The following is a 24,853-nucleotide window of genomic DNA, read 5'->3' on the forward strand; positions in this document are numbered from 1 at the left end:
GGTTCTCCTTTCTCCAAAGGTCTCTTTAATTTTCCTGTAGGCAGTATCTATCTTACCCCTAGTGATATATGCCTCTCCATTCTTACATTCGTCCCCTAGCCATCCCTGCTTATACTTATGTGAAACATTTTACACCAAAAAACTACGAGGACTATATATCTGATTCCTCCATTTAACAGATATTGAATTCAATCATAAAATGTAAAAAAACCTGCATTAAAACAAAACACTGTTACCATAATTTCTCTCTAGTAAAATTTCGAATGTTTATCATGGGAAAAATAGCTTCCTTTTTCGCTTGTTAAAGATTTTATCTAAGGATATCGAAAATTTATGAAATATTAGCGTAGTCGACGCTTTTAGATTCCATATACTGTATATTACTGTAATGGACTGTGCTTTGATACCTCCGTCTGGCTTAAAAGCGAAGTTGGTCATTGCTCAGAAAATGAACGTTGATGGTAGATGCATTAATCTTTCATTACCTGTACAGGCAAAGACCTCGTGCAGGTGGTTTATCATATCTCCCATATGTCATTAAATGTGTCAGTTGTACGTCTGTAACGTGCTGTGCATTTGAACAGTTTTGTGTTTTTTTTATTTTTATTTATTTATTATGATGGAATTAAGGCCGAGAGCGAAATCCGCTTCTAACACATAGCCTAGTCCTTTCGAATAGCACCATAACGTTCCGTCGGACGGAAGGATCACTGACAATAGTTGTCCTCACTACGAGAGTCACTGTGGAAAGGTTTATAACAGAACTAAGGACATTAGCGCAAAGTGTGATGATCAGAAATTGTATACCAGAATCTCTCTTACCCTTTCTGTTTAAGTACTATCGATGTAGTGATCTCACAGTTTTTCTCGGCTGAATAATAATGTGTTTCAGGTTGTGCAGCCGAGTTATTTCGGTTTATACTAGGGAAACAATTCCGCTGAACATCCGGAAGCACAGAATCATTAACTATCAACTAAATTTTACTTCCAAGACCAGATTCGAAGCTGCCACCTCGTAGTCGAGCGTCAGTGCAAACACTTGGGTTACTGATCTCAGCTACCGGCAAGGGTACATCTGTCCTATATATGTCTTATTCAGACATGAGCTTCTGTCAGTCACAGCTTGTACAACGGATAATGCTACTGTTTTGGCTGTTCCACATTCCGTCTGGCTACTCTGTAGCAGAACATACTTTCTTCTTGGCTTTCAGATCATCGATCCCTCCGTAGCTGCGTTGGTTTCGTAAAGACTGGTTAAACTACGTGTCTTTAGTGAGAATATATTTTCTTAGCTTACAATATCAGGACAGAGTAAAGAATATTGACAGGCTCAGTAATATTAAGCAAGTAGTTTATTTGATCCAAGTTACAATGGCATCAGTAAGCAGAAGAGACAAGCGATCACGTCCAGACTTCTCACTTTCCATGTCCACTGAAACAAAGAAAGTAAATACATATTAAATTGTTTCAAATCTTTACCGTCACATAAATTTACTTCCATCAAAAGCAGCTAATTTTATGGTTTAGGTTACTTTATTTTCTACTTTATTTACTTATTTTCTTTTCTGAATACATTACCGTTGTGCAACATTGAGAACATTACGTAACTACATTATTTGTTAGGTCCTACAAGATCTGTCAGATGACGTAATACTGTCGGCGCTAGCACCAGTGACGTTCCAGTCGTTAACGTGAGTCCACGTAAGAAAACGAAGCAACACGAAGGAATCATCCTATTGCGACTGAAAGCGGTATATGTGATGTACATGTACAGACAAAGAAGTGATTACAATGTCATCAAAATTGATGATTTAACAAGAGAAAGAGCTTTACAAATTGAGCAAGACAATAACTTGCCGGTCCACCTCTGGCCCTAATGCAAGCAATTATTCGGCTTGGCATTGATAGAGTTATTGGATCCTGAGGGATATCATGCCAGATTCTGTCTCATTGGCACTCCAACCATCCGAGCTGGTTGGAGTGCTCTGCTCGTAATGCTCGAAACGTAGTATTTCAGCAACCTCATCATTCGTCACAGTGGCTAGATTGGACTGTAAAAAAAAATGGGACTGCGTAAAAATTTGGACTCTGTACGGACGCTGATGATTGCGCAGTTGAGCGCCCCGCAAACCAAACATCATCATCATCATCCGGACGTTCGTGACTGAGGAGAGATCCGGGGACCTTGGCGGGCAAGATAGGACGTGGCAAGCACGCAAGACAGCGGTAAGACCTCTCGGCTCTCGTGCTGAAGTGTAATACCAGGAGGGCTTGTCATGAAAGGCAACAAAACAGGGTGTAGAATATCGTCGACGTATGGCCGTGCTGTAAGGGTGCCTCGGATCTAAACCAAAGGGGTGATATGAAATAAAATAGCATCCCAGACTCTCACTCCTGGCTGTCCGGCTGCATGGCGGGCGACCGTCAATCTGATGTCCCACCACTATCCGGGGCATCTCCAGACACATCTTCAGCCTGGAATCGCATTGATCGGAGTAGAATTGTCTTCAGCGATGTATCCCGGTTTGAGCTGAGTCCCGATGCCCAACAAGGACGTGTGTGGAAATACACCAGACAGCGGTGGGATACCAACCTGCCCCCGCTGTACGTCTCTACAACCAGGAGTAATGGTATGGAGTGTCGTCATTTCTTTTAGTAGCAGGACCCCTTTAGTTGTCATCCGCAGCACCCTTGCAGCACAGCGGTACGTCAACGATACTCTACGCTTTTCATGGGAAGCCATCCTGGGCTTACATTTCAGACAGATAATGCCCGCCCACAGACGCAGATAGTTTCTGCTGCTTGTCTTCGTCCTTGCCAAACTCTAGCTTGACCAGCAAGTCTCCGTATCTATTCCAAATTCAGAATGTCTGGAACTTTATGGGCAGGAAAATCCAACCACCTCGGGATTTCGACGATCTAACGCCCCGACTGGACAGAATCTAGCACGATATTCCTCAGGATGACACCCAAAAACTATCAGTCAACGTCAAGCCGAATAACTGCTTGCATAAGGGCCAGATATGTATCAAAGCTTTATGGACTTGCTCAGTTTGTGAAGATTGTTATTTTGAATAAATCATGCAATTATTCTGAAACTGTCATCATTAGTTGCCTGTACATGTACAACACATCTACAGGTTCGCGTTCCATTCAGATAATTACTTCGTGGTGCGTCTTTTTTTTAAATTTTCTTTACTCAGAGAATATAAACTAATGAGCAAACGTCTTGACTTTCTGTCGAGCTTTACCTCTACAAATCAGTATAAAATAACACGAAAATACTCGGTTATTTATATCTGTCATCAAATGGCCGGAGCTTCAATAATTATCAGGTATATTGTCAGTTAACTTTTATTTGACAACCACAACCGCTTTTTTTGTTTAGTTGAAAACCGCCGCTGCTAGTTTCGTTAATTACTGTCATCGTTAGGGGCTATTATCCTTCTTAATTAGCCCATAATCAGTCCAAAGACGTCTCGCATGTAAACGCAAAGGAGCCAAGCTGCTATAAATCATGAAGGACAGGTTCAAATGGCTCTGAGCACTATGGGACTTAACTTCTGAGGTCATCAGTCCCCTAGAACTTAAAACTACTTAAACCTAACTAACCTAAGGACAACACACACACCCATGCCCGAGGTAGGACTCGAACCTGCGACCGTAGCGGTCGCGCGTTACCAGACTGTAGCGCCTAGAACCGCTCGGCCACCCCGGCCGGCCATGAAGGACAGGATTGTGACCGATAAATAAATGTGAATATATTCAATATTCTGCTTGCCACGATCACAATTGTTCTTTAATGCGTTTCGTTACATTCTGATGACTGCTCAGTGAAAATAACCTATTAGTTAAAGCTTGAATGTGTGAGAAATTGACCCTTTACAGAAGTGAGAGGTTTCTGTGGAAGATCAGTAAAGCCACTCCTAATATGCCCTGTAAGTAGCAAGCATTTTTTTCGATACATCTACGTCACCTGTAGAATAACAGTAGGTGACGGAAATATGACGGCTGATACTCACTGCTTGCCACCCCCAATGCCGCCTCCAAAGCTGCCGCTGGAGCTGGAGCTGGAAGCCTGGGAGCTGCTCTGGGAGTAGCTACCGCTGCCGCCGCCACCAAAGCCGCCGCCCCCGTGATGGCCGCCTCCGAGGCCGCCTCCGTGGCCGCCTCCGTGGCCGCCACCGCCGCCTCCGCACGTCTTGCAACCGCCGCCTCCGCGCTTCACACGTGCTGCTGCTTCACCTGCGGGGGCAATCGTGTCATCAGAACCGCCTTTTATTACACCCTTAAAGATCTGCACTGTAAATCAGAGCTGAATGCCGCCAGAAAGTTTCTAGTTACACTGTGTGAATATGTTTGTTCTTTCTGGTTCGGTTGGGCTGTTTTGGAGGAAGAGACCAAGCAGCAAGGTCATCGGTCTCATCAGATTAGGGAAGGATGAGGAAGGAAGTCGGACGAGCTCTTTCAAAGGAACCATCTCGGCATTTGCTGCAGCGCTTTAGGGAAATCACGGAAAACTTAACTCAGGATGATCGGACGCGGGATTGAACCGCCGTCCTCCCGAATGCGAGTCCAGTGTGCTAAACACTGCGCCACCTCGCTCTGTGTTCTTTCTGACATTGCCGTCATCTTACCTGTGAACTGAGCTCATCCATTCACAGCAGAAAATGGTTAGAGGCGTAATTTGAAGCGCGGTACAACACGATGTTTTTGACGTACACAAAGCTGTGCCGAAACTAAAAGAAATAGCAAGTAAGAAAAACAATCTAAGGACCGATTATGAAGCAAACCTCGAACCTATGCGTTTATTTCGTAATAATCAAGTCAGACATCATAGCGTCGTATTTCCGTCCTCGTCAATAATTTATAAATAATATTGGTTGGTGTTTCCTTGTTACTGCCACTAATATAACAGTTTTAGTCAGCAAGGCCTACTGTGAGAGCACACGAGAGACATCAATTACTTAAAGAGACAAAACGATGTAGAAAAAAATTGCGTTTTTACACAATGAAACTTTTACAACTTCTCAAAAATTCCCACCTATATCAATAAGGTTGTCCCAACGATAAGCTAGTTTTTTAATACCTGATACAAATAAGTACTTGTCGTGTTGTTAGGTCGATATTCCCACAAATTCGATGACCCACTTCGTTCTTGTTGTTTATCCACCTAATGTCCCCTTAAGTGGACCAAACAGGAGAAAATCAGAATGAGCCAAATCTGGACTGTAGGAAGGATGTGGTAGTACCTCCCAACTCAATGGTTTCTTGGATCAGCTGGCAGTGCGGGGTGGGCATTGTTGTTGTTGTTGTGGTCTTCGGTCCTGAGACTGGTTTGATGCAGCTCTCCATGCTGTCTATCCTGTGCAAGCTGCTTCATCTCCCAGTAACTACTGCAACCCACATCCTTCTGCATCTGCTTAGTGTATTCATCTCTTGGTCTCCCTCTATGATTTTTACCCTCCACGCTGCCCTCCAATACTAAATTGGTGATACCTTGATGCCTCAGAACATGTCCTACCAACCGATCCCTTCTTCTAGTCAAGTTGTGCCACAAACATCTCTTCTCCCCAATTCTATTCAATACCTCCTCATTAGTTATGTAATCTACCCATCTAATCTTCAGCATTCTTCTGTAGCACCACATTTCAAAAGCTTCTATTCCCTTCTTGTCCAAACTATTTATCGTCCATGTTTCACTTCCATACATGGCTACACTCCATACAAATACTTTCAGAAACGACTTCCTGACACTTAAATCTATACTCGATGTTAACAAACTTTTCTTCTTCAGAAACGCTTTCCTTGCCATTGCCAGTCTACATTTTATATCCTCTCTACTTCCACCATCATCAGTTATTTTGCTCCCGAAATAGCAAAAATCCTTTACTACTTTAAGAGTCTCATTTCCTAATCTAATTCCCTCAGCATCACCCGACTTAATTCGACTACACTTCATTATCCTCGTTTTGCTTTTGTTGATGTTCATCTTATATCCTCATTTCGAGACACCATCCATTCCGTTCAACTGCTCTTCCAAGTCCTTTGCTGTCTCTGACAGAATTAGATTGTCATCGGTGATCCTCAAAGTTTTTATTTCTTCTCCATGGATTTTAATACCTACTCCAAATTTTTCTTTTGTTTCCTTCATTGCTTGATCAATATACAGATTGAATAACATCGGAGAGAGGCTACAACCCTGTCTCAATCCCTTCCCAACCACTGCTTCCCTTTCGTGTCCCTCGACTCTTGTAACTGCCATCTGGTTTCTGTACAAATTGTAAATAGCCTTTCGCCCCCTATATTTTACCCCTGCCACCTTCAGAATTTGAAAGAGAGTATGCCAGTCAACGTTGTCAAAAGCTATCTCTAAGTCTACAAATGCTAGAAACGTAGGTTTGCCTTTCCTTAATCTAGCTTCTAAGATAAGTCCTAGGGCCAGTATTGCCTCACGTGTTCCAATATTTCTACGGAATCCAAACTGATGTTCCCTGAGGTCGGTTTCTACTAGTTTTTCCATTCGTCGTAAAGAATTCGCGTTTATGAAACAGTAACTACAATTTGACTGTTTGATATGCTTTATTATACGATCTAGATTTCAGCCTCAGATCATTGTCAAGTGTTACAAATGACTGATTTTTATTACACACTTGTATCCCCTTAATAAATCGTCCAAGTCGCCAGCCAATTATCACCTTTACCTGCGAAACATCAAGTTTATATAACCAAAGATGTATATTTTAATGATGAATTGTGTGATTTTTGACATTTACAACACTTGAAAATGGTCTAAGGCTGAAACCTAGATCGTGTAATAAAGCATATCATAGAGTCAAATAGCGGTCATATCTTTCCGTAAGTTTTATATGACTTTGACTGTACTTGAAGGAAAACACATCGAGTGTTTCTCAAACGTTTCTCTCTGCATCTTATATTGTTCTCAAAAATTGGTATTTTGTCTATCGGATATTTTTTGCGTAGACAGAGGTATATTGAAATAAGCGAAGATTATTTCTAAAGTGATTTCATATCGCGTCGTGCCCTTGAACGTTGCCCAACTGATCGTGTGGAACTGTAGAACTACAGAATATTAAAACTGCTGCGAGATAGAATGTTCTGTATAACAACTTAGTTTGTGGTTCTAATTACCAAAAATTGACAGTTGGATATTCCTTCATCGTCATTTTACTCATTATCTATTACTATCCTGGACCACTTGTTTTTGTATTGACTAAGAAAGAATGGTGGAGATTTGTTGAACTTACTTCATAAACGGGGCGCCACTGCTTGTGCCACTGCCTGTGTTACATTCCATTGCTGTAAGCATTGTACAGCTGGTCTTGATACTCATCTTCAGTTTTATGTCATATGAGTTCCATATCAAAGATGTTAATCAGCCTGAAGCTCAGCTAAGAGCCGCTCGTGAGACGGATTAACGACGGTTATTGTGTGACGTCTCCTAGCTTGGTTGTGGTTTCCACGTTGTGTTGTGCACTAGTTTAAGTGGAAGGTGGGCTAGGTATTCGTTTTAGACACTTACTACATAAGAGATAAAAGACAAAAACCTGTTAAACGTGATCCGTACGTGAATGAAAGACCTCTGGTTATAATGAAGATCGGACGAAGGTCATTCTATCTTAGAGATAACAAACCTAAGATGCGCAGATTAACGATACAGTGATGAAAAGGAAAAAAAAAAAAAAAAAAAAAAAAAAAAAACAGAAGGGTAAAAATCCACCACTGCAATGCAAACTATATTGAGAATGAAATACGAGTTTTAGAGAGCGAATAATTTCAAAAGAGTCAATACTTACTGACGAGTGTCTTTCTCAAAAAACATAGTCGCGATAATGAAGTTTGAGCCCCGTCTTAGCATAAAGGAAGCGGAAGTGTCAACATCCATAGTATGTGATCTTTGCGTAAAGTAAGCAGAAGTGCCAACATTCATCGTATGGGAATCGTGAAAAATCTTTAAACAAAACTAATATAAAGGTACATGGTAGTGATTTGCCTCTAACACAAAATTTCGAACCGTAGTAACTGATCACAGCAAAGACTTTAATAATCAACTGACAAATCTTCCAGGAACTGAGTTTCCTCGTCTTTCGATTGTAACAGACGTTTCTGACGATATCAAAACTTCGACATATCTTAGTTGCTGCAAACATGTGTTTTTGAACAACATGAGGAAAATTTTCCATGCATGGCTTACTGACTTATTACTATGTTCTCTCTGGCGTCTGTCAAGAAGCTTCAGACCGTTCATTGCAAGACTGAAACGTTGATATAGGAACTCATGCCAGTAAATGGATTCAAATATCATGTACATGCCCCTCATTTCAGCGTGATCTGAATAGACCATCTCTGTAAGTTTTAATATCTTATGCATTAAATCTGTTTAAAAGTCATATTGACAATGCTTCACGGGTTCCAGCATATCAGACAGTTCCACTTACTGTACTGAATAAGAGCTATCTTAAATACTGTGGGAATAGGGCATGGAGGATGCAGTGATAGTTGGAACAAATTGTTTACCTCATTTCATTTTCATTCGGCTCCGCGTAATGCAGCTGGAATTTTCTGAACAGTTATTACGTAAGGTCACTTAGTACCAGTCTTATTTCGTCCTGTTAGCTTTGCTGCCAGTACCCTCTCACTTATCCCGAACATCTGCTCAGTCACTGTGTCTTTATGAAGTACACAGTTAAATATAAGAATCGTCAGAAACTGTTCGCCTTGAATCAACCGTTTGCTCTGCAGCGCTGTGTGGTGAAACCTACTGCAAATATAAATTGTGTGACAAACGAGTAATCGAACCAACTCCTCTAGCAACTGATCCTTCTTAGAATTCCGTATGGTCAAAATGCTTGTGAAACGTAAATGTTCGATGTCGGCTTTGTTCGATACGAAATTTTAATGTACTAGTCACGGGAAAGATGCTTTTCGCACACAATGATTTGTAGCAGAAGAAGAATGTCCTCAATAGCCGCCTAATTTGGCTCAAATGGCTCTGAGCACTATGGGACTTAACATCTGTGGTCATCAGTCCCCTAGAACTTAGAACTACTTAAACCTAACTAACCTAAGGACACCACACACATCCATGCCCGAGGCAGGATTCGAACCTGCGACCGTAGCGGTCACGCGGTTCCAGACTGAAGCGCCTAGAACCGCACGGCCACTCCGGCCGGCCGCCGCCTAATTTAAGATGACGTCATTCACCCAGTGCAAAGACACCTCCAAGAACAGAAGTAGCATAAAAGCAGTGTAAAATGTAGCTGACAACAAAATACTTTTGTTCATGGCCCCAATTGTTCCAACACTAGAAGTATCATCTGACCACTTATTTTTCTAAAACTGAGAACTTTGGTTATTTGGCTAATACATCAAATATTGGGAAAGATCAGGAATCAGTATGTAATATTTAAGACCCTACACTTACAGAGCACCTTGAAACAGGCCCTATCTGTATAGCACGCTGGAGAAATTAAAACCACAGCATATATACGAATTATTAATGCGAAAGAGAAGAAACTATAAAAACATGCAGTTATTGTGACAGTTCACAGTTCACAAAATGCAGTGCCTCTGATAAAGAAAAATGAAGGTCTGTAGATACAACTAATAATAACGTATGTTTACAGAATCTCTGCATCAATTATCACTATGTAACGAAGAGGAAAGTAAGCAGTTTCGCTCGAAGTTTTTTGAGCCGTCGCTTCAGCACCAGCACATTGCAATACCGAGAAGCAAAATTAGATTTATGATTGTCCTCTTTGGCAACCAACAGAATTTGTTTACAACATAAAGTTCTGCAAAATCTAATGTGTGTGAATTCCTAATGGACCAAACTGCAGCGGTCATCAGTCCCTAGACTTACACGGTACTTAAACTAACTTTTGCTAAGAACACCACACACACCTATGCCCGAGGGACGACTCGAACTTCTGGCGAGAGGGACCACGCAGTCTGAAACATGACGCCTCAAACCGCGCGGCCACTACCCGCGGCTAAGCTTTGCAGTACAAGGTGCTAGTGAGACTACGAAATAATGTTCTATGCGAGATTTCATGTTTTCTATGTATCAATTACCTCAAGCACTTCGTCGCTTACAGTATGACTTAACTATCGGAAAGAAACTCTCGTAAAATAGCTATTTAAAGGTACTGCAGTACAGTAAGTGATTTCTAGAACCAAAATCACGTGACATTAACTGAAGAAATTAATAAAACCCTTAAACAGTTACTATTATGTTGTACCTTCAACCATTTACAGTTTTGATGATTCCTGAGGAGATGTTGTTGTTGTTGTGGTCTTCAGTCCTGAGACTGGTTTGATGCAGCTCTCCATGCTACTCTATCCTGTGCAAGCTTCTTCATCTCCCAGTACCTACTGCAACCTACATCCTTCTGAATCTGCTTAGTGTATTGATCTCTTGGTCTCCCTCTACGATTTTTACCCTCCACGCTGCCCTCCAATGCTAAATTTGTGATCCCTTGATGCCTCAAAACATGTCCTACCAACCGATCCCTTCTTCTAGTCAAGTTGTGCCACAAACTTCTCTTCTCCCCAATCCTATTCAATACCTCCTCATTAGTTACGTGATCTACCCACCTTATCTTCAGCATTCTTCTGTAGCACCACATTTCGAAAGCTTCTATTCTCTTCTTGTCCAAACTAGTTATCGTCCATGTTTCACTTCCATACATGGCTACAATCCATACAAATACTTTCAGAAACGACTTCCCGACACTTGAATCTATACTCGATGTTAACAAATTTCTCTTCTTCAGAAACGATTTCCTTGCCATTGCCAGTCTACATTTTATATCCTCTCTACTTCCACCATCATCAGTTATTTTACTCCCTAAATAGCAAAACTCCTTTACTACTTTAAGTGTCTCATTTCCTAATCTAATCCCCTGAGCATCACCCGACTTAATTTGACTACATTCCATTATCCTCGTTTTGCTTTTGTTGATGTTCATCTTATATCCTCCTTTCAAGACACTGTCCATTCCGTTCAACTGCTCTTCCAAGTCCTTTGCTGTCTCTGACAGAATTACAATGTCATCGGCGAACCTCAAAGTTTTTACTTCTTCTCCATGAATTTTAATACCGACTCCGAATTTTTCTTTTGTTTCCTTTACTGCTTGCTCAATATACAGATTGAATAACATCGGGGAGAGGCTACAACCCTGTCTCACTCCTTTCCCAACCACTGCTTCCCTTTCATGTCCCTCGACTCTTATAACTGCCATCTGGTTTCTGTACAAATTGTAAATAGCCTTTCGCTCCCTGTATTTTACCCCTGCCACCTTCAGAATTTGAAAGAGAGTATTCCAGTTAACGTTGTCAAAAGCTTTCTCTAAGTCTACAAATGCTAGAAACGTAGGTTTGCCTTTTCTTAATCTTTCTTCTAAGATAAGTCGTAAGGTTAGTATTGCCTCACGTGTTCCAACATTTCTACGGAATCCAAACGGATCTTCCCCGAGGTCCGCTTCTACCAGTTTTTCCATTCGTCTGTAAAGAATTCGCGTTAGTATTTTGCAGCTGTGACTTATTAAACTGATAGTTCGGTAATTTTCACATCTGTCAACACCTGCTTTCTTTGGTATTGGAATTATTATATTCTTCTTGAAGTCTGTGGGTATTTCGCCTGTCTCATACATCTTGCTCACCAGATGGTAGAGTTTTGTCATGACTGGTTCTCCCAAGGCTATCAGTAGTTCTAATGGAATGTTGTCTACTCCCGGGGCCTTGTTTCGACTCAGGTCTTTCAGTGCTCTGTCAAACTCTTCACGCAGTATCTTATCTCCCATTTCATCTTCATCTACATCCTCTTCCATTTCCATAATATTGTCCTCAAGTACATCGCCCTTGTATAAACCCTCTATATACTCCTTCCATCTTTCTGCCTTCCCTTCTTTGCTTAGAACTGGGTTGCCATCTGAGCTCTTGATATTCATACAAGTGGTTCTCTTCTCTCCAAAGGTCTCTTTAATTTTCCTGTAGGCAGTATCTATCTTACCCCTAGTGAGACAAGCCTCTACATCCTTACATTTGTCCTCTAGCCATCCCTGCTTAGCCATTTTGCACTTCCTGTCGATCTCATTTTTGAGACGCTTGTATTCCTTTTTGCCTGCTTCATTTACTGCATTTTTATATTTTCTCCTTTCATCAATTAAATTCAATATTTCTTCTGTTACCCAAGGATTTCTATTAGCCCTCGTCTTTTTACCTACTTGATCCTCTGCTGCCTTCACTACTTCATCCCTCAGAGCTACCCATTCTTCTTCTACTGTATTTCTTTCCACCATTCCTGTCAATTGTTCCCTTATGCTCTCCCTTAAACTCTCTACAACCTCTGGTTCTTTCAGTTTATCCAGATCCCATCTCCTTAAATTCCCACCTTTTTGCAGTTTCTTCAGTTTCAATCTGCAGTTCATAACCAATAGATTGTGGTCAGAATCCACATCTGCCCCTGGAAATGTCTTATAATTTAAAACCTGGTTCCTAAATCTCTGTCTTACCATTATATAATCTATCTGATACCTATTAGTATCTCCAGGATTCTTCCAGGTATACAACCTTCTTTTATGATTCTTGAACCAAGTGTTAGCTATGATTAAGTTATGCTCTGTGCAAAATTCTACAAGGCGGCTTCCTCTTTCATTTCTTCCCCCCAATCCATATTCACCTACTATGTTTCCTTCTCTCCCTTTTCCTAATGTCACCCATGACTATTAAATTTTCATCTCCCTTCACTACCTGAATAATTTCTTTTATCTCGTCATACATTTCATCAATTTCTTCATCATCTGCAGAGCTAGTTGGCATATAAACTTGTACTACTGTAGTAGGCATGGGCTTTGTGTCTATCTTGGCGACAATAATGCGTTCACTATGCTGTTTGTAGTAGCTAACCCGCACTCCTATTTTTTTATTCATTATTAAACCTACTCCTGCATTACCCCTATTTGATTTTGTATTTATAACCCTGTAATCACCTGACCAAAAGTCTTGTTCCTCCTGCCACCGAACTTCACTAATTCCCACTATATCTAACTTTAACCTATCCATTTCCCTTTTTAAATTTTCTAACCTACCTGCCCGATTAAGGGATCTGACATTCCACGCTCCGATCCGTAGAATGTCAGTTTTCTTTCTCCTGATAACGACGTCCTCTTGAGTAGTCCCCGCCCGGAGATCCGAATGTGGGACTATTTTACCTCCGGAATATTTTACCCAAGAGGACGCCATCATCATTTAATCATACAGTACAGCTGCATGTCCTCGGGAAAAATTACGGCTGTAGTTTCCCCTTGCTTTCAGCCGTTCGTAGTACCAGCACAGCAAGGCCGTTTTGGTTAATGTTACAAGGCCAGATCAGTCAATCATCCAGACTGTTGCCCCTGCAACTACTGAAAAGGCTGCTGCCCCTCTTCAGGAACCACATGTTTGTCTGGCCTCTCAACAGATTCCCCTCCATTGTGGTTGCACCTAGGGTACGGCCATCTGGATCGCTGAGGCACGCAAGCCTCCCCACCAACGGCAAGGTCCATGGTTCATGGGGGAAGCCTGAGGAGATATTAATAAGATTTTATTTTTATTGATATCGGGTGCTGTTCCGTTGAAAGAACACTTTGTATAGGAGGAATTATGGACATTCTAATGAAATGCAAGCCCTTTTCATATAAATTCATGAGACGAAATGTACGATAATTTATACAGAAAATTCACCATATTTCTTTTCCAAGAAATGTTGACAAAAAAAATGGCTCTGAGCACTATGGGACTTAACATCTATGGTCATCAGTCCCCTAGAACTTAGAACTACTTAAACCTAACTAACCTAAGGACATCACACAACACCCAGTCATCACGAGGCAGAGAAAATCCCTGACCCCGCCGGGAATCGAACCCGGGAACCCGGGCGCGGGAAGCGAGAACGCTAGCGCACGACCACGAGCTGCGGGCAAATGTTGACAACAATGAAAACAAGAGATGATTTGCTGTAGAATGTGTTCTCACCAATAACTGTACGCAAGATATGTGTAGAGATAAGTAATACATGTACCTGTAAAAAAGAGTTGTATCCTTTAAACTTACCTTCTGCAGCCTGAGAAGCAGCTGGTACTTCTTCAGATGGTACCTTCTCTTCGTGAACTTTCACGGCTTCTTCGTTAACATCTGGTGTCGGTGAAGCATCTGGAAGACACGCATTGAGTTCAGTGCCTTAGATAGTGGGGAAGTGTATTCAGTTAACGAATACGATGGTAGGAAAAACGAGAAAGGGAGACGCTATTGACAACTTGAGACCTATATTAAGAGTGCAATGAGCAGGTGTAAGACCGAAATGGCGCAATTTCTTCTACCCGTAGAGAAACGTCATGATAATATAAATGTTCCTAAACTCTCAAGATCCAAATTCTGTAAATCAATTATTAGTTTAATTATTGTTTGTCTCTCCCTTGAACTGACTTTTCACTTCTTCGCTCCCTTAATTTTTTTAAACAATTGTCAATTAGTTTCCCACAATCAAAGGACTTCTCTCACGTCTTCCTTACAAGGATCCATAGTCACTACTCACCCCTCACACGAAAGGGTGATGGCGAGTGCCAATGCGCAAACACAATCACATACACAAATACACAAAGGGGTGAGTGGCCACTCCCTTGTGTAAGAGTTCCTTAAACTATTATCCTCGCTTCAGTGCACAGTTGTCGAATTATGCGTATTTGTACTGTAGTCATCCAGCTCCTCGCCATGATTCGAGTTCGACATTTTGGTGCGATGACCAAACAAATGTATTCTATTTCATGAAATATGTGATAGGCAAAGCGGCTAATGTTCTTATCAGATCATTAAAAAACCAAATAATAACAGTCTGATTTAATGAATTAAACTGATAGCTAAAAGGTTTTCACTAGTATCTAATATTGGTTCATTTCACAAAATGTTGCGGTTTATACTTTTACTAATGTTCCATAATATTTCTCCAGGAAGAAAACTCTGTTAATTATCTGGAAACTGAAACGTCCAAGGATGTTTTCCGCATGACAGACAAATTATTTTCGTCCTACCTCTTGTAAGAAATGGTGGAATGGAAATATGTACTACATTCATCATCGCAAATATTTTACTTTAGATTATTAGTACAAAATGAAGTGATTTATATTGAAAATGTTTCGTTACTTCTCTGCTTGCTGAGCTCTGAGCCACAGAAAGACCTGTCACTTTCTATAATTCTTCCATGACATTCTCTTTGCTGACATCTCCACCGAAATGACAGAATATAAATACATGGCAAAAAAGATATTATTCTTGAAAGTATACTACATTAAAGTATTTCTTGGGTTAATATTTTTTTTAAATCTCGGACGTGTCGCACTTTTAGATCATGTGCTTGGATGTATTTAAGCGAAGAAATTGAGGGGAATGTGTATTCCTAAAAACAGGTGGAATTCATTCCTATAATCATTCTGCAAAACAAGTGTACTTTATTTCGAACAATGCTAACCAACAATGATTATACAAAAATATTGTTTACTTCTTTTGGATCATGTTGTCTCTGTGAAAACGGTACAAAAAATTGAATATAATTTCCCATATGTACTACGATATTCAGAGTTATACTTGAAGCAAGTTGAAGCATGCAGTCGTATATGCGTTATGTAAAGCATTGTGGAAGTGTCAACTAGTAATGATTTGTGTAAGTCTTCTAATCTGTACACAAATATGGTTTATCGTTAATTTAAATGGGTTATTGTGTAAACTTAAGGATTTTGAATGCAATTAACGTTTTTAGTCACCTTACCAAGAACTAGAACCACATACTTTGCACCAGATACGAACGCCATTGGCAGTTTACAGAAAGAACAGATGCTCTTGTCTAAATGCTCGTACTGAGCGAAATATTGTCCTCTACCTTTCGAGGCGCAGTAGTGAGTTCCATCAGTATATATCAGGTTAACGACTGTTGACTTTGTACGGCGGGAAACCTGAATGTGATTTACAAGTAGTTCCCCGTACTCATCTGGACAGTGCTGGACTGTTTCCCCATCTTTCAAAAATAGTTAAAAGGGCTCTGAGCACTATGGAACTTAAAATCTGAGGTCATCAGTCCGCTATAACTTAGAACTACGTAAACCTAACCAGCCTAACGACGTCACAGACATTCATGCCCGAGGCAGGATTCGAACCTGCGACCTTAGCGATCGCGCGGTTCCAGACTGAAGCGCCTAGAACCAGTCGGCCGGCTCCCCATCTTTATCTCAGCAGCACAACACACAATAACAGGGAGATGGCGCAGTGATGATACACTGGTCTTGTATTCGGGAGAGTTGTTTCTGTTGCTACTGTAAATCGATTAACGCTGCTGCCGGGATGATTCTTTTAAAATGAACATAGTCTATTGCCTTTCTTTTTCTTTCCTAGAGCTTGGGTCTATCTCCAGTGACGTCATCGTCGATGGAAAGCTGAACTCTAATATTATCTTCTGCCTTTTACAGCAGACGGAACGAAACGCACGAGAATCGCTTTTAGATTTACACGAATTTCGCTCTCATTACTAGAAAACGCGACTTTTCGGTGACAAGAATTAAGTGTTAAATGTATGGGGACTGATTTCTATCGCAAGAGCAACTCTAAGGAATGAAGAAGTTGTAACACTGGTATTCACTCTCTTTTAATCATCATCTGAAATCTTAAGGAAAATCTAGTGCAATTAACGTTCAACGTGCAAAGAGTGAATCAGGCTGCAGTGCCCAAACTTGGAATCCAAGTGTATGAAGGAAACCAATATGATAGAATTAGAATGCACTTAATTGGACTGTAAGTTCGCATCAAAATACGAAATAGCAATCGGCGTCCCTCAGGGATGCGTGATAGGACCACATGTAGTCTCAGTAACTACCAATGAATGATTAGGCGCCTTGAGTAGGCTACGGCAATGCAGTCACCATCAAATTGAGCTCTCACGCCTGGCTATGACGTCGCATGCAACAAGAAGGTGGGACCACGCTACTAAGATAAAACGAGTTTTACCGTGGCCCTACTTTATTCGAACTAGATACACTGTTAACTGTGATCCTTGTAGATGGAAATAAAATGTTAACTTACGTGTACGTACTCACGTTGAAATGAGAGTCTTCTGTTAGAAGAAGTAGACAGTCGAAAGGTCTGATATAGCTACGGAGCCTGTCATGAGATCACCAGGTTGCGGTGTCTTCGCCGTCATGGTATATTCCATCACCCTTGAACTTCAGTTTTAACATGTTTATGGGATAATTTGTATAAGAGTTACAATACCATTAAAGAGTTCTTTTCATCAATGTTACGCCTTTTTAAAATTCCGTTAAGAAGTATACAGCTCCATTGAAACAAATGGTAATTCCTTATATATATATATATATATATATATATATATATATATATATATATATATATATATATATAAATCGGATTATCAGCCGACAATGTATCATTTTGGAGCAATGTTTCGACACATTTTCTGCTCGTCATCTTCAGTCGCAGTGTCCACTTCATCTGAAGATGACCAGTAGAAAACTTGTCGAAACGTTGCCTCTGTACAACGCCTTCACTAGTCTTATAATCTGAGAAAACTTCATCATTGAGATTCGCCGAAAAAACCTGTATTCCCATACGTAAGTATGAGAGAGATTGTTGAGAAACATTCTCTCTGATTATTTGGTTAAATGGACATAGCAGTCTTGGTGGAAGACTCTATAGGTTTGCGCAGTGAAATGTCCTATACTTAGCAAAAATACCACCGGCAGACGTCAAATTGTTGACAACTGCTCGCAGTAGGAGGTCTTACCTGTCCAGGAGAGGAGGAGGACGCAGAGCACGGCTGCGAGAGCGATCTGTGTCAGGCACCTCATGTTGCGGACTGTGTCTGACCACGGGCAGCAGGCAGCCTTTTATAGAACGGTCGCGGCGTGCACCGTCACGCTGCCCAAGAGCACACGGGGTGTTTCCCCTCTACTCGCAGGCGGGCGAGCGTCTGCGACGGGCTTATCTGCAACGTCGCTGTCCTTGGACCCCCAGCTGGGGCCAATTTGGCTTTGTGATCTCGATTAGGGCTTCGCATACCCCGCTCGTACAGACGTCAGTGCTGGAGCTCCTATTCACGAGTTCCGAGAAGCCTCCATTTCCTCAAATCTCTCCTGTCATATTTTAGGTGCACGTTCATCATTTGGGCCGTTCGAGTCGCTGACCCCAAGTCTGAGAGCTGCCACGGCAGATGCACAGACTCGCATGTGTGATACGAAATCTTAAAAAGTACTTGGGAAACACTTGTTTCATGGTACTGGGTATCGCAAGAATAGTTTGTGAATGTCTATAAGTGCATCAGCATAATTCTGCACTGTAGGATTCATAATAATAATTATTAAATATAAAATCTGTACTCGATTTTGAGTTCGTCTCTGGTTCGTAGTTTGGGTGTGATCTGTAATGTATACTATAATTAACAGCTAAAGCTACGACGATGATATTGTACGATAATAGAAAAAAATAATTCTAGTAAACACGTGTCTGCATACAAGTCGTTTGGGAGATAACTGCGAATGTGTGGGAGAACCAGTATGAAATATTGTTCTAATCGGTACAAAAGTATACCAAATGAATCTTATCGATCAAGCCCCCGTGTAACTGCACTCAAATTTCACACGCGGTGCATGTATGATGGAGCAGTGGCACACTTTGCTGCTGATTTAAGACTACATCTGATGTTCTAATATGGTCCAAGAGCTGAGCCTGTATCTGGTCCTCCAAGATCACCAGACCTGAATCGTTTGCAATTTTCTGTCTGGGGTCAACTGAATAGTGAAACGGACAGCTCTCCCGTTGATGAGTAGTGAATTGTCAAGATTTACGGAACGATCCTGGCATATTTGAAATATTTCGTAACTCACTCTAGAGGCGTGTGTTGTATTGCATCCCAATGCCAGGACGACTGGTGGAGCACCTACTATAACAGATGCGACTGTACAGTAAATTAAATGTCTAACGTGGTGAAAAAGAAGAATAACTTCGTGTGGTTCAGTGCCCTGGTGCAAGTGTTTCAAGTGGACGCCACTTCGGCGACTTGCATGTCCTTAACCTATCCGAGATATCCAACGGTGGAGAGGGCACCTGCAATTTGAAGTGGAATCCGCACCATATGTTTCTGGCGAATCTTCGCATCATTGAGAGATGAATGTTAGGTTAAAGGCAAACTGAAAGAAGTCCATAGTTCGATTGTGATTCGATACCGCCATTCTTTCAGTTCCCAGGCACACGTTTTACTGATAGACCACCAAGCCTCATTAACAAGTAAGTAGCTGCATCTTGGAGAATCCCTGATAGCTGTCTTTCCGTCCCGCAAGTACGGAAACTAAACACTTAGCAATATCGAAAGGGTTAATTGCTTTATATCATTTTAGATTAGTGTCACAGAGTGGAAGTGTATTTATCGCTTCTTTGGCCAGTATAAAGTTATACTTTTGAAGAACTGTAACTGTCCGCCTCCGTAAATAAGCGGCCAACGTGTCTGAGTGGTACTGCCTTGGTGGAAGGACTGGTACAGGTTCCACTCAGCCTCGTGATGTCAGCTGAGGAGGTGCCTGAGTGAGAAGTAGCGGCTCCTAGGTCTACAAAGCCGACGGCGACCTAGACAGCGGTGTGCTCATCCCGTAGCCCTCTATACCGCACCCGAATGATTCCAGATGGCAACATGGCAGAGAATGATACTGCGGCCGGTCGCTGCTGAATGATCCGTCAGTGCCACGACGCGGAGCTCTGTTTTACGACTTCTATTTGTCTTTCATGACTATTCTGGAGAACATTTTGTGTTATCGGCTGAATTTAGTGACGGACTATGATCTTCGACATTGTAAACTGAGATCGACGGAGGTATAAAAAGCGCGATGTGCATTTTTTTGTCATACCATTTTCCGATTCATACGTGGAACGTAGTTGGAGAAGAGTGTGATCTATTTTATTGAAATCCATGATCTATTTTAGAGTTATTGCTAGGAGAATTTCGCATTGAACCACTTGTGGGGCCACAGCCAGACTTTGCTGATATTCCCCCATCTTCTTTTGATGTTCAACCCTGAGGTTGGTTTGCAGCAGAGCGCCATTCCTCTCTTCTGTCTGCCATCCTCTTCATTTCGACGTATGTGTTACATCCAACGTCATTCATTATCTGTTGCATGTATGATATCCTTGGACGCCCCCGCCGGTTCCTTCCCACAGTAGCTCCTTCTGCTATTGTTCCAATGATGTTGTTGTGTCGCAGGATGTGCTCTACAACTTTGTTTCTTCTTGTTTGGATGTACCTCCACAGAGATCAGGTTTCCTGTACTCTTCTAAGTACCTCTTCATTTGTTACTTTGTCTCTCCAGCTGATCTTCATCATCCTTCTATAGCACCACATCTCCAGGGCCTCTAGCCGTCTTCTCTCTTCTCTTCCAATTGTCCAAGTTTCACATCTGTAAAGGGCCACACTCCAAACGAAATCTTTCAAGATACGTTTCCTTATTTTCAGACTGATGTTGTTGCTGGTGAGTAAGTTTCTTCTCCGATTAAGTGCAATTTTGGCCTTTTGTATTCTGCTCGCAATTTCTTTCCGGCTTCTACCATTCCTTGTGATTTTGCTTCCCAGGTAAGCAAATTCCTTAATCATTTCCAGCTCCTCTCTTCCAATTCTCATTCTCAGAGGTTCATATTTTGGTCCTGTACGGCATGCCATCACTTTTGCCTTTTTCTTGTTTATTCTCATTCCATAGTGATTACATAGAATTTTTTCCATTGTTCTGAGGTCTTCCTCTAGATCTTCTTTTGTCTCCGTGACGTTAGAAACATCATCTGCATAACGTAGCAAGTCTATCTTGCGCCCATTAATTTTTAAATTAATTATTGAATTAATGGGCTTCCCCCATATCATGGGAAATAATTATTAAATGACAGCGTCTACTACGTTTAAGTGAAACAATATTTAGTTTTATTGGCGCCAACATATATGTATTGCAGCGATGCATGAACCTTGCAACTAGTAGTGAGCAAAATTTCGCAAAAATGATGTTGTTAGACTATTATAAAAGCATATGTACGAGTGAGAAAAACTCTCTTGTTATCTTGTGTTCTTGCTCTCTTGTTGTCTTGTCGTTAGAACTTGGATGGAATTATGTCTTTGCCGCTGAGGTGTACTAATAAAAGTGAGTGATTTACGTGTGTAGAATGCATGTTCATTATTGGATAAAAAAAAAGTAATTGCGTATTAGGACTATGTTATTGGAAGATTCTGTTTCATTTTAGGTAAAAAGAGCACGAAACACAAATTCTAGAGAGTAAATAATTTCAAAACATTGAATAGTTACTGACGAGTGTTTTCGTCAAAAAACATAGTACCGTTAATAAAGTTTAAGATCCATCTTTGCATAATGAAAGCAGAAGTGTCTACATTCATCATAGATTTAATAATTAAATACGTAAACTTTTCGTTTGGTTCGAGATTATTTCAGAACCATTTTGTGTGATTACTTTCTGCATTTTTTAAGTTGATTAGAACCTGTAGTCATTTATTTTTCTCGAAGTCCGATAGTTTTTCTGAGTGCAGTTATTACGAAAGTAGATATCATTTCTTTTCAAGGTCAGTAAAATACCATACGAATTGTTTCCAGACTAACTCTGGATTGCAGTTCAAAAGTATCATTCTTGAGTTTTACGAAAGTAATTGTGATTAAACGAAAGAGTATCAGTTCCCAGTTCCCTTATAACGTAGCCGCCAAAGTTAAAGTTTTCAGAATAATTCTGCGTAACAGTTCGTGCTCTTGAATATCAGATGTAGGACATAAAAAGATTTCACGTAATTACAGGCGATAATTTTTTAGCTCCCTATTTTTATCTAACTTCTGATTTTACAGTTTCGCCTAAGCGCAGAGGCTAAGCGCACAACAGCGTCCAAAGAAAATTTGTTTCTTGAGTAGTGACATTATGTCGTTTCCTCTGGCCACCTACATCATAGCTCTGATGGAACATGATACTATTTTCTCGTAGATTGAAATTGTATCTTTTCGACGGAATGGAGTCATTTCGTAAATAAAAAAAAGATTATTGATAGAAGACGATAAGATTTTTTTTCATGTTGCTCTTAGTCTTCTTGATCCATGGTTGTAAAATAATTTAAAGTCCGCAGTCGGTTGGATGAATATTTCGGCGGCTGTAGCACAAACATTTGTGATTAACTTACATTACACCATTTTCTTAAAAAATAAAGAGATTAAGACAAAAGAATTGATTTGTCTTCATAGTAACGTACATGTTCCGGGAAAGTAACTGAAGCGAAAACAATCCACTCAGTTATCTTAAATGAAATTTTCTCCCTAGAACACAACAGACTTAGTACCGTCTCTAGTTTCCAACCTCCTATATTGTACAACAGCATTTAACCGCCGGGGAACGGACGCAAAAAGCTACCGGATGACTCTGTTATTCTACAACACCTGTTCCTACGTATCATGGAGTGTTTCGAACAGTGCTACCTTCGTTGTTGGTGCAGGTTTTCTAGTCCTAATAACTTTCTCCATCTCTGCCCGTATCTGTTCTGGGAGACTGAGGTCGGCTTTCCTCAGTTTGAGGATGTACTCAGCCTTCGGTTGATAATCGTATCCTAGTTTTAGCAGTACGATACATACACTTAGGTGCTAAACACGGTTTCAGCTAATGATTTCCGCAGCTACAGAAACAGAACTATGATACCTCTGGGGCAAGATTCTTACACAGTGTTATCAGACTAAACGATTGACCTGGCCCAGACTGTGCCGACTTTGTTTGTAAGCCCCTTACTACCTGGACAATTAGCTTTTCTTATTAGAGAAATTATGTGAACGTAGTTACTCAAGGCATTTTAGAGGATATTAAATGCCTTCACCTGCGGTGGATATTAAAAGAAACACTGGTTTGTGAATCGATTACTGGCGCATTTTGTCGCATTTCTCTGGTCGTAGAGGAGATCTGGCAGAAGGAAAGGAAGAACGAAATGAAATCTCTTGTGTTGGAAGTTATGTGATTTGATTTAAGTGATTACAGTATCACATGAAACGAAGAGTGGACGTTGACACTAAGAGCACACTGATGGTGTGCTGCACTACCTGGTATCTGAACTGATGCAGGGACAGTTTAGGTGAGGCATACACACGGTAGGATGGAACGGGTCGGTTAAATTTTTCAATCTATATGTATTGCCTGCAGATGAAATTACTGCTACAGTGTCGTTCTGGAGGAGCAATAAGTCAGTTACGTATTTTCCGGCGAGAAAGAGCTCTGACAAACAGTCTTCGCTACAACATATTATTGAAACTCGTGTTTCACAGAGTTAGATGGGTCAGATGGCTGTGAGCACTATGGTTCTTAACATATGAGGTCATCAGTCCCCTAGAACTTAGAACTACTTAAACCTGACTAACGTAAGGACATCACACACATCCATGCCCGAGGCCGGATTCGAACCTGCGACCGTAGAGGTCGCGCAGTTGCAGACTGAAGCGTCTAGAACAGCTCGGCCACTGCGGCCGGCCACAGAGTTAGAATTTCTGGTTGGCGATTAAGGAACCTAAGTCGGATGTGAGGTTTCCAACTGTGCAGTATTTTTCTATATTCTTGAAGTAGATACAAAATTAAAAATAATTCTGCGAAAATGTGAACCTTGACCACGTGCAATGCTAAAATTTGAATCCATTGCAACAAAAACAGCTGAAATTTTGTAATATTTTATTTCTTATACTACTTGAAATAGGTGACGTCAACTAAGTCATCTGTAAAGAATGAGCGTGGTAATTAACGGATGAAATGAACATTCTCTAGCTCTTGAATTGGCATGTACTGACAGTATTAGCATTTTACCGACGTTGTTGCTAAGAGTAAATGCAACGTGATTTCTGTTGCCAGGTAATGGCTCAAATGGTTCAAATGGCTCTGAGCACTATGGAACTTAACATCTTAGGTCATCAGTCCCCTAGAACTTAGAACTACTTAAACCTAACTAACCTAAGGACATCACACACTTCCATGCCCGAGGCAGGATTCGAACCTGCGACCGTAGCAGTTCCGCGGCTCCGGACTGCAGCGCCTAGAACAGCACGGCCACCGCGGCCGGCTATCAGGTAATGTCCTCAGCAGTTAATTTGGCTTTAATATAGTCAAGGAAGAATTAGAAATGTCCGGGATTAACTAGAAAAGTATTCTCTACGTATAGAAAGAACTAATTAATTTAACTGTTACTGCTTTTAAAAATGACCAAAAGACGTTAAATTCTTCCTTCAAGCATACATGTAGCATCAGCTGAATAAGGAAGTAATAGAGATAATGACAGTAGTAATCGATTGATCTGGTAACTTTATAATCAATGGCGGTATTTCTCGCTTTAAGAAGTTTGTTGAAATAGTTAACGTTCCCCAAATGGGTTCCACTTGGGTCTATGATGACATATCCCGCTGACATGTAGCTGGCACAGTCTCCGTGTCAGAACCTCACCGATAACTAGCCACTTAATAAGAGCCCTTCTTCTTCTCCGTTTCTAATTTGTGAGCTGTTTTCACTGTTAGTGTCAGAATTTAACTGTAACGGAATAAGAGTTAAACCGTCTATAAACTGGTTTTGGTGGCATTTAAGTCATAGATTTGTGGGATCTGTGCAGGTGTTGGGCATACTGGAGCTACGCACTGAGTACCTGACGCAGCTGGTGAATGTCGATGCAGTCGCAAAAAATTAGATAAAGCAAGGAAATGAATGCATGGAACAGGCTTCTACGGAGTCAGGGATCAGACCTCTCTTAGAGTAA

The 24,853-nt window shown here is 41.0% G+C and overlaps 1 protein-coding gene across 1 annotated transcript; it reads right to left on the bottom strand.

Annotated features, from left to right (window-relative positions):
• Positions 1 to 1,334: 1,334 nt before the first annotated feature.
• On the bottom strand, positions 1,335 to 18,003 carry LOC126245166 (holotricin-3-like). The gene is made up of 4 exons (XM_049948294.1): positions 17,846 to 18,003; positions 14,116 to 14,214; positions 4,023 to 4,245; positions 1,335 to 1,432 (listed from the first exon to the last, which is right to left on the bottom strand). The coding sequence occupies exons 1-4, from the start codon at positions 17,907 to 17,909 to the stop codon at positions 1,417 to 1,419; spliced, it is 402 nt and encodes a 133-aa protein (XP_049804251.1). The 5' UTR covers positions 17,910 to 18,003; the 3' UTR covers positions 1,335 to 1,416.
• Positions 18,004 to 24,853: the final 6,850 nt, after the last annotated feature.

The sequence above is a fragment of the Schistocerca nitens genome, chromosome 1 (assembly GCF_023898315.1).
Source record: "Schistocerca nitens isolate TAMUIC-IGC-003100 chromosome 1, iqSchNite1.1, whole genome shotgun sequence".
Lineage (NCBI taxonomy): Eukaryota > Metazoa > Arthropoda > Insecta > Orthoptera > Acrididae > Schistocerca > Schistocerca nitens.